We start from the raw sequence: 15,952 nt of genomic DNA on the forward strand, positions 1-15,952 counted from the left end.
TTAAAGATAAAATAGTTATCTCTGGCTACAAGTAGCGTTTTGAATACGCTTCGTGTGACTACAGTACTACATCAACGAAAATCCTAATATCCTAATAAAAGTTAGATCGGACACTTCAATATGTATAGTGCGATTTTGTAAGACTTTATTTCGTATATCATTCGTGAAATATTGACAACAGACTTATAGTGATTCGAAGTTTCGATACGTGTATCAATATGTATCAGTTTGAGTTTTGAGTTTCTTTGTACAGAACAGCTCTACTGTCCTGACAGGCCAAGGCACTTCTCTTCTTGTGTCAAATGAAACTCTCTTACGTCTACGCAACGAAGCATCATTGTACTCTTAGAATAACATAACATAATAACATAATCAGCCTGTAAATGTAAATTTCCCACTGCTGGGCTAAGGCCTCCTCTCCCGTTGAGGAGAAGGTGTGGAGCATATTCCACCACGCTGCTCCAATGCGGGTTGGTGGAATACACATGTGGCAGAATTTCGTTGAAATTAGACACATGCAGGTTTCCTCACGATGTTTTCCTTCACCGCCGAGCACGTGATGAATTATAAACAAACAAATTAAGCATATGTAAATTCAGTGGTGCCTGCCTGGGTTTGAACCCGAAATCATCGGTTAAGATGCACGCGTTCTAACCACTGGGCCATCTCGGCTACTTATTTTGATAGTTAATAATATTAATTGTCTTTGTCAAACTTTAGGTTTCTGTTATATTGGATCGATAAAATTAGTTACAAATTTATGTATATTATACATTTAAGCAAAATTAGTCATTAATATAAACTGTGTTAATAACTAATTTTGCTTAAATGTACAATTCATGTTTTAATCATTGTTGAATATGTATAAAATATATTGTTTCATAAATTCTCAAATTGTACATTGCTGTATTCATTCTCTTGGTGGTAGGGCTTTGTGCTAGCCCGTCTGGGTAGGTACCACCCATCAGGTATTCTACAACCAAAGAACAATTGAGTATTGTTGTCTTCCGGTTTAAAGGTTGTGCGAGCCAGTGTAACTACAGGCACAATGGACGTAACATATTAGTTTCAAAGTTGGTAACGCATTGGCGATGTAAGGAGGGTGATGAAAACCATTATCTAAAAAAAACTCCTAAATTGGATACTTGGCTGTGTTCATTTTGAGTACGGCGTTATTACATTATATTAAAAAAGCAATATAAATGTCATACTCGAAGTAAGTATTATTTTATGTGAATTATATTTATGGAAATTTAATATATAATTGTATAATATACAGCTGGTTATACTATAATTAATATCACCTTAAGCGAATCAATGTTTGAAGATAGATTTAAGAATTAGAGCTGAATATGTATGATATTGTTAAAATACCTTCGAAATCTTGTTCGGTGTAATCATGGTGAGTGTGCTTCCTCGCCGCTGGGTCTGTGGGAGCCTCCTCCTCATCAGCTCTGGTGTCCATCTTCCACGACCTATCGACAAAAAAAGAAAGACTCGTTTTACTACTAATTTATTTCAGAGTAGTAATCCCAATAACAGCCTGTAAATGGTGCTACTACTGGGCCTCGGCCTTCTTCCCATTTAAGGATAAAACTTGGAGTCCATTCCACGATGCTCCACGGCAGGTTCGATGGATACGCTTAGAATTATTAGAAGCGATGACTAATTCTTTATCAATACAAAATATATAAATAGTAAAGAATTTACATACATTTCAGAGATATATACCTACATATTTCTAAAATTTAATGTTATATAAATTTCTTGTAAGAAAAATAAACAAGAAATCGACTATATACAATAATTTTATTACTATATTTCGACTCTCATAATTGTTTAATCTCTTAATGTTATAACTTATTAAATAATAAACAAGATAAATATATTTCTTATACTATAATAAATAAATAATAAGGCTATATATATATATATATATTTATTATTTATTTTGAAACCAGTAAATAAACTAAGCCCGCAACCTACGCACGTTAAAGTTCTACTTCTAATATTCGATTCAAAGCACGTTTCTAGTTCGGCTCTACCTCACATAAAGTCAACAGCCGGTTCAATTACACGACTATTACACAGCCAACGGAGGCTTTTAAGCCTGTTGATCAAAGGTTATTTATCTCACTAGAAATCTAATACCTAAATTGTTAGCCAGGTTCAACAATTCAGTTCGTTCACAGTTTCAACTAGTTGTATAGAAAACTTTCTGTTGCCAATGTATCGTAAAATTCACGAGGGAAGTATCCTTTATGCCAAATATATTATGCTAAATATATTGTCTCAGTCGAGATGAGATAGAGATGAGGTCCAATGGTTATCGATTACCCCCACAAGGGTATTGGTATATACGGGTAAAAAAAAATGTATTCCGCTGAGTTTCTTTCGCCGGTTCTTCTCAGGTCCGAGGTGTTAAATTCCGAACCGGTGGTACATTTTTGACTATCAATAAGCAAGTGTAAACACTTCTATATTGAACAAGCGGTGCCCGCGACTTTGTGCGAGTTTGCGAGTACATTGGGTATTTTTTATACCTAAACTCCACGACGCCAGAATGCCGCCCAAAACATACGGGCGAACAAGTAACAGATATGACAAATACCACCATAATACTAGTGTTGTAACTATTTTTATGCGCTGACACCGCTATTGAGTTATTAGATTGTGGGTAGAGACATATGTCGAAACATTTCGAAGCAACAGTTAAAGTTAATGTCTCTTTTTCAACGTTACAAGCTAAGCAGTAAATTTATATACGTATAACAGGGCGCGGTTACTGATTTTGGTTGTTGATTTGGATAATTAATGAATCGAGAAGTTGGCAATAATGTTTGATGGCTGATTTACTTTTAAGAGCGGGTCACCCCGAATGGATTTGTAAGTGTCATGGCAACGCGAGTCGTTAGGCTTTGACAAGCGACTCGAATGCGATGGTTGCTTGCAAACCCATTTGCTGTTAATCGAGATGAATTATTGGAATCCTTTGATATTTTTGTGGTGTACGATTATTAAATCAATTAATACAGTGATAAGACGATGTTAAATACGTTTTATTTTGTGAATATCTACATTCTTCCAAATGTCGGATCAATCCCCGAACCAAACTGTTCGGCATCCTGTTCCTCCGACATATACATACATATATATATAACGGCGAGCCGGCAGTATTGTTTGGTTCGGGGTCACCATCTTCGTCATACATATTCACAAATAATACAACAAATCGATAGCTGGATTATCGTATATTGATTTTTACAATATTTCATTGGCCGCGACCACATCTGTCTTATCCTGCTTGACAACTGACATTTTATGTTTTTCTAACATGACAAAGAGTGATTGACTTCACTGGCCATCCAGAATGAAATCTCAAAACTAAGAGATTACAATCAAAGTATTTAATTATCTGACGCTGCGACATATATAACCTTGGTATTCATTACTTTTACATTAGTAATCGTCTCATAGTCATAGTCTTAGAGTCATAGTCATTATAGTAATTGGCATCACTATGGTTATTCCTTCCTTACAATTATCTCATGTACCTAAGTACACTTTAATTCTAATAAGTTTATTTGTATTTAACTGTTTTAACCGCAGTAAAGTCATATCTTACATCGGTCCTTTATCATTTTAAAATAAAGTATGCAAAATGTAAGTTTACTAATTAGATAAAATGATGATGATGTGCTCGTCCGCCAACCAATTACATAAAAAAAAATCAAATCTATGGCATACGATCTATGTACGTGTAATTTCAGTAGTTCGGGATGGCAAAATAAAATTATGTTTTTATAATGATGCTCCAATCTCTCTATATATCTTTACAATCCCTCACAATCATCTAATTGTTTTCCTTACGACAGCTCAATCATTTTTAAAATAAGAAATAGTGTTACATGACAGAATTAAATGTTATCCCATAAAATAATATTAACTAAAGTTGTACAAATTATTGATCAATTAATTACAATAATAATTGTATATATTTATAATATGTGATATTATTAATGATATAATTAATTATAATATCCTATGACGTAGCACCGTATGGAGGCATTCATATAACTCTCTATAGGGTTGTAGTACATATGTAGTCAAGACTAGATAGGACAGAAGCGAATATCTGAATATATTTTATAAAAGCCAAACCCTTTACGCTATCGATATAAAAAATCGATATAAAATATCGATAAAAAAATGTCGTAGATATATATCACACGACTACGTGTTACTTGATATTACGAGTAGAAACACGTTTCGATTTCACGTAACCTTATTTAAAACAGATCGCAATTTTTATTCAAACATTTCGTAAGTCAAATGATAGTGTATTTTATGATTAAGTTTATTTGTGTTATCAATTAATACTTCCGGTCCTACATATACGGCTAGTTCGGGTACATCTTGATGATTATTTATAAGTATAGATTAAAATTTTGTTAGACAATTTAATTAGTAATTTCATAATCAAATAAATAGTTGATTCATATTTGTTTATGCTTGGAACATTTTATTATATATTATTCAATTTATTAATGGCGCCTTCTGCTTGTCAGCTTCCGGCGCAATTAATAAATAGTGCTTATTGTTATTTATATTTTCTCAAATTATGTCGATTAATCAATGCTATAATAATTTTGTTTTATTATGTATAATGTAAGGATTAAGCTACTAGAATCTTATTTTACTGATCTGGCTAGGTTATCTGCTGCTTATCAACTTCCGGTTTAATATATTAATCTTTAATATTTAATGTTACATAATCCTGTATTATTAAATAATATTTGTCCGTAAATAATAATTAGAATAATTAAGATAAACAATGTTTAATATTATCTTTTAAGTTTACGAATTTAGTATTAAATTAGGTCAAGATGTTTTTGTATAAATACCGCCAGTTTAAATATATCGGGCATTGGTATTGTAACCGTTGTAACGAGCATTACAAGTGTTTTCTTATATAACGTATCGTCATTTTCGCCGCCACCCCTGGTAACCCACCTTCTATATTTGTTAGTGAGCTGTTCGTTTCTTATCTATGTATAAATGCTTCGGCAACATTTTTTTTTTTTTTAATTTTTAAGTCAGACGAGATTTTTTACCACTTGGTTTTTGGTAGCATAGTTCGTGGGTATTGGCACAAAAATATTAAGCATACCCCCACTATATATATCTAAATTTACCCCCTTCTCAGCTTAAGGCACGGAAAAATTAAGTCATATTTAATAACATCAAAAATTACGTGTATTTTTCAAGTCTGAGTACGTCTAGCGACCGTCATGATGATCGTTTAAGTGGTACTCCCCGGAGCCCTGGACGCCGAGTGCGCCCAGGTACGCCGGGATTACCCACTAAAAAACCAACGGTACCCTCTCCGTCTTTCGGCGGGCGCCACGTGATCGCTTTCGCATGCTACCGTGAGGAGGTAGGTAGTACTAGGTAGCATAATATTATGAGCAACTTTATGTGATCGTTTAAATATTTTTAAATCCTTTTAATCTCGAACAGATGTAACCAACCTCGATTTTTGTATATAAGATTTACTTAGGTTTCGTTTCTGTATATATTTGACCTACAAAAGCTGACTTTTTTAGGTAAAAGCGTAGAAACTGTAATCTAATTTACTTTATTAAATACTAGATTAAGTTACTGTCACATCTCACGACCCTCTTTCAAGATAGTGATCTTTAAGGGTCGAATGAAGGTTTTTATGTTAGACCTGGAATATATTTAATTTATTTAAAAACGTATCCAAATATAGAAATCTTTATTGACGACTTCCGTGGTCGAGTAGTGTATCCCGGGTTTTCATGGGTACGTCACTCCGAGGTCCCGGGTTCGATTCCCGGCCGAGTCGATGTAGAAAAAGTTCATTAGTTTTCTATGCTGTCTTGGGTCTGGGTGTATGTGGTATCGTCGTTACTTCTGATTTTTCAAAACACAAGCGTTTTAGCTACTTACATTGGGATCAGAGTAATGTCACATACATTACTCTGATCCTGATCTGATGATGTTGTCCAATATTTATTTTATTTATTATTACATAATGTCAAAGCTTCTCTTTTAGAATGTACATTAAGAGTAATTTTGGTAGGATTGCTTTAATAAATTGAAAAAAAAAATTGAAAATAAAAGCATTTTGAAAAGTAATTTTACGAGTTAATTGAACGTGAAGTTACATTTGAAATTGCAAAATGTAAATTCTACCGACGAGAACTAGAGAAAAACAAAAGTTACTTTCATTCGACTATGTTCAACCAATTATAGGGATTATAATTTTAGTAGTTTCACCCCGTGGTGGAGTTTTATGGGGGCTTGTTTGGGTGCCACTTAACAATTATATTTTTGCCTAATATTGATACTTTAGTATCGTTAGTTATACTTAGTGTCGTAGTCTTGCGAGTTATAAGTTGTGACGTCATATTAAATCCATCATGGCGGACGCCGCGAAACATAAGTAAAAAAGTTACAAGTGTAGCGAATCTTGTTTGAAGTTTCGTATTTTTTCTTTATTAGTTTTATATTCAATCGGCGTTTATATAGTTACTAGTTGAACCTGCGTGTTAAGCGCGCGACATATAAAAAACTTCACCTATATCAAACGTTACCCCAAACCCTAACTTAAAGAAAAAGTACCCTATGTCCTGCACCGGGACTCTAACTATCTCAGTTCCAAATTTCATCTAAATCGGTTCAGTGTTCTAAGCGTGAAGAAGTAACAGACAAAGTTACTTTCACATACATAATATTAGTAGAGATTTACAATTTAATTGATGTGAAGTTATAACTGTATAACCAATGTATTCGACAAATCTTATTATAGACGTTGGCGTCAAATCCGTTTATTGGTTGCAATAAAACAGAAATTGCCTATTTGCATTTCATTGGGTTAATTGAAGCACATATTTACACGTTACTGTATGTGTGGAATGCAAATAGATAACATATTATTATACATAACTTTTAATTAAGCTGTTTATATGTATTTTTTCGTACTAATTATTGAGCATTTATATACGTACTAGTTGTAGTCCGCGGTTTCGCTCGCGTTTCAGGTTGATTGTCAGGAGTTAGGCATACAAAGAGCCTATGTGTTTCCTAGGAGTTCAAGCTTGCTTCACGCCAAATTTCATCAAATTCGGTTCAGTGTTTTGGTAGTGATAGACCAACATATAGACAATGTCACATACGTGTTTATAATATTAGTAGATGATGTAAATTTTTTTGTATTTTTTATATTTAGTTCACTTATAAAAATAACCAAAATTCTAATGATATGTCTCTGTATAAAAGAAAAAATAAACAAAAAAATGTTTCGAAAACAAGCTTTGATATTAATATTGACATAGATTCGTAATTTTGTGAATAATTATTATTTTTAATTGGTATTCCACATGCCCAACCATACAGACACGATTGAAACTTTGATTACATTGATATAAAAGTAATGTTCGGTTTGATTCGTATTCAATGCGTTCATTCATCATTAAAGTTCATTTATTAAAATTCGAAGTCGTGTACAGTTATTATTGGCACTCGCGTTTATAATAAAAAATAGGATAACAGTCAAAAATTTATGTTTCGTTTCTTTTAATTAATTATTTTTTACCTATTTTTTTTAATATTACTTATATTGTTTGCCTTATATTTTGTAAATCATTTCCAACTATTCTATGATTTATGGTAGAGATTACTCCTGAAGGGGTCATGTACATTCTTTCAACATTATATTCTATTGTGTATATCTTTATTGATCATATATAAATACATTTTAACGCTAATCGTATTTAAATTGTATCCTAGTACATGCTTACTAATAAATTAAAGTAACGTTAGCATGAAAGTACAGTACTAAAGCCACGGTTGTATTCGGTTTAAACTTATATTTAAAATACTTTATAAAATAATCTATACTTATAAAATAAGATGTCCTGACTGACTGATTCATCATCGCCGAGCGTAAGCTATTAAAGTTAAGAAAAAGATAAGATGAGAAGAGAAGAAGAGAAAATAAAAAAGGAAAGAAGAGATTTTGGAAATTCTATCCCGAGGAGTAAAATAGGGTTTGGAAGTCCGTCATTTTTTAAGTTAGAAACATAAAACTTTATTTTTGGGATACTGCTTAAAATAAGTAGATACGTATTTAAGCGTTTCTAGATATTCTACCCTAAGGGGCGAATCACGCACCAATGTGGTATACAAAGAGGTCTTAAATTAACGTAATATTTTTTAAGTTAATCTGTAAATTTATTCAACTTCCACGCGAGCAAGGCCGAGGGCAACTGCTAGTATATTATAAGATAAATCATTAAAATCTTACGAATATATATTAAAATTATAAAAAGGACTTATTTGTTGAAACTACTGAACCGATAATTATTTCACCAATAGAAAGCTACTTTACCGAGAAATAACATCAGTAGTATATTTTACTTTAGTAATACCAATAGTTATGACTATAGTTCAGTATTTAGATAAGTAAGCACAATGATTTGAATTGATATTGAGTTAAATTGGAACACATTTTATTTCTTCTTTCTTCTAAAAACAAAGGTATAATTAAACTATAAAAAAATGTTTAGAAGTAGCTGCTATTGCAAAAAAGATGGCCTACCTACGTTTATTTTCCTAAGTAGATTGGTTAGCGGAGCTAAAATAGGTCGCCCAATAATCTAACGTAACGTAACAAATGTTATTATAATTGAATACGTTTGGGAAAGCCTTAATATAATATGACAGCACGAACAGGCGTACTTATATCATATTCAGTATAAATATTTTCTTCGAAAGGGCCAACCCTGCTTATTTGTGTCAGTTACTGGCGACCCGCTCCGGCTTCGCACGCGTGCAATGTTGATACTAAATAAACAACAGAATTTACTTGTTGGTAGGGTTTTGTGCAAGCCCGTCTGGGTAGGTATCACCCACTTATTAGATATTCTACCGCCAAACAGCAGTACTCGGTATTGTTGTGTTCCGTTTTGAAGGGTGAGTAAGCCAGTGTAACAGACGCAAGGGACATAACATCTTAGATTCCAATATTTCTTACAACGCCATTGTCTATGAGCAGTGGTGACCACTTACCATTAGGTGGCCCATATCGCCCGCCTACCGATATCATAAAAAAAAAAGAATGTCTTTATACACAACGTTCACAGCTTTTTGTCATTAGTCAATACAAACCGATTAATCCTGCATTTAAATCTGTAATATATTCGAAAATATTCATTAAAATTACACGCTGTAAAGGACTATATTGATCTATATTTAATTGTTTACGACATTACAGTAGAAACCTACAACTTTGTCAGTGTCTATCTCGTATGTTATGCATGTATTATACATAAGAAACTTCTTCTTAAATATCTTTATCTATAAAAAACCGCATCATAAGCAGTTGCGTACTTTTAAAGCGTACACGGACAGACACTCAGCGGGAAGCGATTTTGTTTTATACTATGTAGTGATGATGCTATCCCGATTATATTCCGATACAACTTCGACCCAACCGTAACTGGATCTTTGGTTTAGTAGAATATGATAACGGCCACGCTATCGTTTCGATTAGAAGTTATCATTTGTTAGTTGAATTGCCGCCCAGCTTCGACGTCATTCAAAACGCTATTCATTCACAAATCCATAATCCATATCATAGACGACCTCCGTGGTCGAGTAGTGTGTACACCGGTTTTCATGGGTACGCCGTTCCGAGGTCCCGGGTTCGATTCCCGGCCGAGTCAATGTACAAAAAGTTCATTAGTTTTCTATGTTGTCTTGGGTCTGGGTGTTTGTGGTACCGTCGTTACTTCTGATTTTCCATAACACAAGTGCTTTAACTACTTACATTGGGATCAGAGTAATGTATGTGATGTTGTCCAATATATATATTATAGATAATTCATGCTCTCGACCAATGATATCGCGTCAATTTGATGTCGAATTTTGTTTATTTGGCTTTTGTCTTTTGTTATGGTTGGATATTTATTCCAATAAAGGAATTTATCCTTATTTATTGCCAGCACTTTGCATATAATTCACATTGATATTCGTCTAGTTCATTTTACTTACGTCTAGTTTATTTTAAAGCTTACTAAAATAAATTATATATACTTATGTTAATTTTGATCAGAGTTGTCATAGAGGGTATTAGATTGAATAGCTAAATCATAATCCTCTAACCTAATATAATGTACCTAATACAATCTTCAATTAAATAATTATCCCGGCTTAGTTTCAGCTAATCTAAATTTTGAAGTTATATTTGGTTAATTACTATTATTAGTTTAATCTATTTAATACAAATTAAGCTGGATGTATGTGTTGTTGAATAATTCAAAATTTACGTTTTGTCTACATTTTCACATCAATACTTGGTTTGTTGTCGTTAAGCAACAACATACAAAATGTACAGCCTGTAAAGTTCCCTCTACTGGGGTTTGGCCGCTTCTCCCTTTGAGCATATTCCACCACGCTGCTCCAATGTGGAATCACATGTGGCAGAATTTCGTTGAAATTAGATACATGCAGGTTTGCTGACGTTGTTTTCCTTCACCGTCGAGCACGAGATGAATTATAAACAAAAATTAAGTACATGAAAATTCAGTGGTTTTTACCTGGGTTTGAACCCGCAATCATCGGTTAAGATGTACGCGTTCTAACCACTGGGCCATCTCGGCTCTCATTTAGTCGTTAAGCGCCTTATTTTAATTGTAATTACTTACAGTAATTTTATTGAGTGTATTTGATTTATACTTTTTATTTTAACGTGCTTTTTGAACATTCACCTATAATTGTGTAAAAATTTTGAACTTGAACTAGAAATTTAACTAATAACTTAAATAAATCACTGTTCACTTCTATTTATATAAGGAACAGTCCGTTATATACATTTTTTTATATATTTTATGCCCACAATTACACTGGCTTACTGACTCATTCGCCCTTCAGAGACAGCAATGTAGAGTAATCATGTTTGCGACAAAAAATTGTAAGAAACGCTATTATAATTTTTGCAGAAAAATATTCTTAAATAACGACTTTATAAAACTTATAACGAAGAAGGCGGTGAAGGGATGGGGGAACTGGTGACATAAAGGTTTCGCGCTTCGTAATAAGATGAACTCAACTTTAATCAAGGCCTTAGTGACGCTCAGCGCGGGATTATAACATTTTCGTAGATAAAAAGCGTTTTAATCGATACAAAATGATATAATCAGAGGATATTCTCTAACAAACATTAGTATTAATTAAAAATATTCATTAAATATATGACAATACTTTTTTGACGTGTATTCGTTTGTTCGCTAACATCGTCTAACGTTGCAGGTTGATGTGCATTCATCATCAAATTACTTATCTTGGTTATGTATATAAAATTAATTTGTTAATTGTAAAAAAATCCTTAATCCTAATATATTTTCTTGTTCGTATGGCTTTGTGTAAGCCCGTTTAGGTATCCACTCATGAATACTTATATGATGAGATATTCAACAAACAACAATATTTGATATTTTGTATTCCGGGTTGAAAGTCGCAATAAATCAATGTACTTATTATTATTTTCTTAAGAAAAGGTCTTAAGAATTTCTAAAAGGGAAAGATAAACATCGGCAGGCGCGACGAGATCCTAAACAGCGTGACCTCGATCAGTGCGAATACGTCTCAAAAATAAACAATGTAAGATTTATTTATTTACGAGGATTATTCCCGAATACAATACCTATCCCAATAAGAAATTGTCATATCGTTTCATAGTAAATCATATATATTTTCTCTAGTGGTAAGATATTGATTTACGTCAAATTTCCACTAACAATACCTCCTGAATTGTAGTGTAATAGAGAACGAATGAAAACTGGGCTGTATAATGAACAATCAATGCGATGGACTCGTAAAAAGAAATGAATGAATGTCTCTTTAGTTCCGAAACGTTCCGTTTATCATAAAAGTAAATGTTGACGCTGGCAGGCAAATAGTAATAAATTATTTTTATCATCTGTCATAACGTAAACCGATGATAAAACTGCCGTACGACAATAATAAAAGGGATTATGACATAACGTATACGTAACATACTAGTCATTTTCGTTTCGTTCGCGTTTTTAGAGTTCATCGTTAGACATTAGGTATAAAATGTATCCCGTCTTTTCTTGGGATTTAAGCTTACTTCGGTGCAGTGGTTTAGCATAACAGGCAGACAGATAGAGTTATTTTCGCTTTTAAGTTGGACCCAACCCGCATTGGGGCAGCGTGATGGAATGATCTCCAAACCAGAATGTTGGATTTATACACGCTTCTCGTCGAGTCGGAGCAGCCGTCCCATCCGATTATCAGAGTGAGGGAAAAGAGGGTGCTCCTGTGTTTGCGCACACATGTATCGGACTACGGAGTTGGCTGGTCTATCTTGAAATTAGCCGCCGTGATCGAAATCAAGTCTGGACGATATAATCAAATTATAAAAAGAAAAATATATTTATTTGATTTTTCATATTGCTCATTTATTTATTGTTTTTATTTAATTTTAAATTATTTTAATCACCAAAAGTTACATTAGCCGGACGACTCGTTACGGCCACATTTTTCATTCGCTTGGTTTACTCTCGACTGCAATCACATATGATAAATAAACGAATTCAGTTTACGATGAAGCGAATGAATCAATGTTTATTTATGTTCATTAAATCGATTAAACGATCACTCTGTGTTAGGCTTTAAGTATTTATTGATTTACATAGATAGTTGCGATTTAAGTCGTGACAAATACGGTTTATCTTTAAATATTCATATAAATAGTTATAATATATAACTTTTTCATAAACGTTGATCAATAATATATTGTGGATAAGTTTCCAGCGAATCTTCCATACCCCTGCACGAAATTAATGTTTGGAACACACTCTCTGAACGCACCCGTAAACGTTAAACATGGCCGCTCGTTGAACTGTCATGTCATTGAATTACATGGATTTAATATCAAAATATATCGATTATGCGAATTTTGCGGATATATGTTGTCGACTAAAATCATTGTTATTTAAAGATCTATAATTATGGATTCGATCGGGTCTGTCGTTGACATGCACGAAGTATATTTATATTAAAATTTCTTCAGAGGACTTCGTATTATAATGAAATGTTTGCAGCGGTATAGTGTTAATAAATATTAAGCGTTTTTTTAATTACCCGTTCTGGCTTCGCACGGGTAGAATAAGTATTGTAGGTCCTTATTCGTTTATAAATAATTGTATATAACGTTTATATTAAAGGACAATGATATAAAGAAAAAATATTGTTTTGGGGCACGTGATAAACACCACCAAAGTTGGATCGAATGAATAGTTCAGGAATACATAAAAGAATAACAAAAAAATCATTAATTTTAATTTAACTAAATATTATATGGTAGAATAATTAAACATTTAGACATTTAGTTTACTGAAACCGTATCGTAATACTGTGACAAAAATATTTCACCCAAGCAAAGTCACGAAATATACACTAGATATTTAAATAAAGGAAGATAAAGTGGCTTACCTCAAGCACCTTCACAGTCAACTTAACAGTCGAGACTTCACGCGTAGAAAAAAAACTCAACTTCGAGATTAAAATATATTTTAATATTTCTGAGACAAAAATGATTTCATCGAATAAATTTTATGATATCATAAACCAATACTATTTTAAAACAGCTGGACTCCTATTAACTACTTGGACATTAATGCATTCGTCAGTACGTTCGTAAGTGACTACGCATTGGTATATTACGGTTCTGTTTCATGAATTAATAATCCACCTTTTCCCGTGTTTACTGTAAGGAATCCCCTACTAAAGGTTTTAGAAAATATTTCATATATTGACCAGTTTATAATAAAGCCTTGAAAAATTATATATTGATTCTTATTGAGATTTCTATTTTATTAAGTAATGTAAGTTATCTTATTTTACACGATGTTTTCCGTCACCGCAGAGCTCGATTTGATATATAAACAGTCAGTGTGCTAAGGTGCTTCATCGAATTCGACTCAAGATATTTTTTAAAGTCATTGTAAACTAAAAATAAATAGCGCCTGCTCTATTCGAATCCACGATCGATTGCTCCGTATTCTCTACACTAGGTCATTCTAAGTTTCCGCATTTCATTACTGAATTATAATGAAATTGTCGATTATATTTATAACTAGTTTGCGCCCCCGTTTTTTGTCGTACGTTTTAGCCAATGTCCTTCCATGGGATTCAAGCTTGTTTCATACCAAATTTCTAACTCGCTTCAGTGGTTTAGCCATGAAAGCCTAAGAGGCTGATAAAGATATATAATATTAGAATAGCTAAATCACCACTGAAATATCACGTGCTTAACTTTTATTTATAATTCGTATTGTGCTTGGGGGTAAAAAAAGCATCGCGCGGAAATCAGTCAGATGAAAATCTGCCAGTTATGGTGTATCTAGACCGCATTGGAGTAGCGTGGTGTAAGAGCTCCAAACCTTAGAAATGAGAGGAGGTCTTAGTCCAGCAGTGGGAAATCTCCCACGTACAGCCTATAAGTGTACAAGTTGTTACTTTACTGTACATAGTAATTAATGAACTTTGTTTCGCCGCCATTGAAATCATAAAAGCTTATACGTTGAAGCGGGCTCCACGTGTCTGAAATAGTTATTTAATTGGAAAATGCATTTGCCAGACTCGCAGGTGCCATAACATTTTCAAAACGCAATAAAACAAAATAGAAGAATAATATTTTTAGTAGCACTTTGTTTTATAAAGAAATGGCGTCGACTTTTATCAAGGTGTCCGTCCGTCCTCCTTTTGTCGTTTCGCTTATTGTCTAGTTTCTAGTTTATAAGCATTCATTCGAATTGTAGTGTTAGGCCACTTTATGCGACTAGAGTATTTCAAAGAATTCATTGTTAGCAGTTGTTTTATGATTTTTTTATTGCATCCGATAGATGGCCGAGCAACCTTACCGTAATTGGTCACCACTGCCCATAGACAGTGGCGCCGTATGAAAATATAATCATTCTTTATATAACTAATTGATGGTACAATCTGGGAACTGAGATCACTCACTGACACAACAAACTGGAACACGATTCTAAATTTGAATTTGACGACCTCCGTGGTCGAGTAGTGTGTACACCGGTTTTCATGGGTACGCCACTCCGAGGTCCCGGGTTCAATTCCCGGCCGAGTCGATGTAGAAAGATTTCATTAGTTTTCTATATTGTCTTGGGTCTAGGTTTTTGAGGTACCGTCGTTACTTCTGATTATCCATAACACAAGTGCTTTAACAATGTTTAATATTCACTGTATAGTATTCCGTTGAGATTTAGTAGTTTTAAAGTGTTCGTGTTTCATAATATTCAATGTACAATGATGTTCTGGAAGCGATTTTCTTTTATAACGGTATCTAAGTTTCAATTAAGCCTCCCGAGAGACTACAGCACTATACAATAAAAATTTTTGTTTTAATTTTATGAAAATTAAATACTAACTTGATCAAGTATAAATATGCAAAAATTAAAAATCCGATTAATTTCATTACAAACAAATAATAAAAAATTGTTATCGTAACGTATACATCTACGTACAGACGTACATGTGTACACAAACATACACTCACAACTTTGGAACTTTAAACGTTTAGTCAAGATCAATAACGACAGTTTCAATTGTGTAATTACCGATTCAATATACTCGTAAGTAGCATGTCTGTTTATGGTGTATATATTATTTGTGTCGTCGTGTAATTGAGTTGCAGCCTCCATTGTAGTTGGATGTATTTCGGCATCATGTGGTACTAAGTGCATCGAATTGAGGTCAAAATATATTTGAATATGTCGAATTATAATTGCCTAAAATGATAATAGCTTCCATTTGAGGCGACGTCATTTTACAGACTATTTCACTAACTATGGTCGTATTTAATGTTTTGCGTCTGTTA

At 33.2% G+C, this 15,952-nt stretch overlaps 1 protein-coding gene across 5 annotated transcripts in view; it reads right to left on the reverse strand.

The window, feature by feature from the left end:
• Ndae1 (Na[+]-driven anion exchanger 1) overlaps nt 1–15,952 on the reverse strand; it is a 69,672-nt gene that overhangs the window by 14,377 nt on the left and 39,343 nt on the right. For 4 of the 5 annotated variants that reach the window (XM_026631701.2, XM_026631702.2, XM_026631700.2 and 1 more), the window contains exons 1-2: nt 13,546–13,681; nt 1,375–1,475 (exon numbers count right to left, since the gene is read on the reverse strand). In XM_026631701.2, the coding sequence (XP_026487486.2) occupies nt 1,375–1,465 (91 nt within the window). In that variant the 5' untranslated portion in view covers nt 1,466–1,475; nt 13,546–13,681. Of the gene's footprint in view, nt 1–1,374; nt 1,476–13,545; nt 13,682–15,952 lie in introns of those variants that run through there. The other variant, XM_064220627.1, reaches the window with a different exon arrangement.

The sequence above is a fragment of the Vanessa tameamea genome, chromosome 4 (assembly GCF_037043105.1).
Source record: "Vanessa tameamea isolate UH-Manoa-2023 chromosome 4, ilVanTame1 primary haplotype, whole genome shotgun sequence".
In the NCBI taxonomy this organism is placed as follows: Eukaryota; Metazoa; Arthropoda; class Insecta; order Lepidoptera; family Nymphalidae; genus Vanessa; species Vanessa tameamea.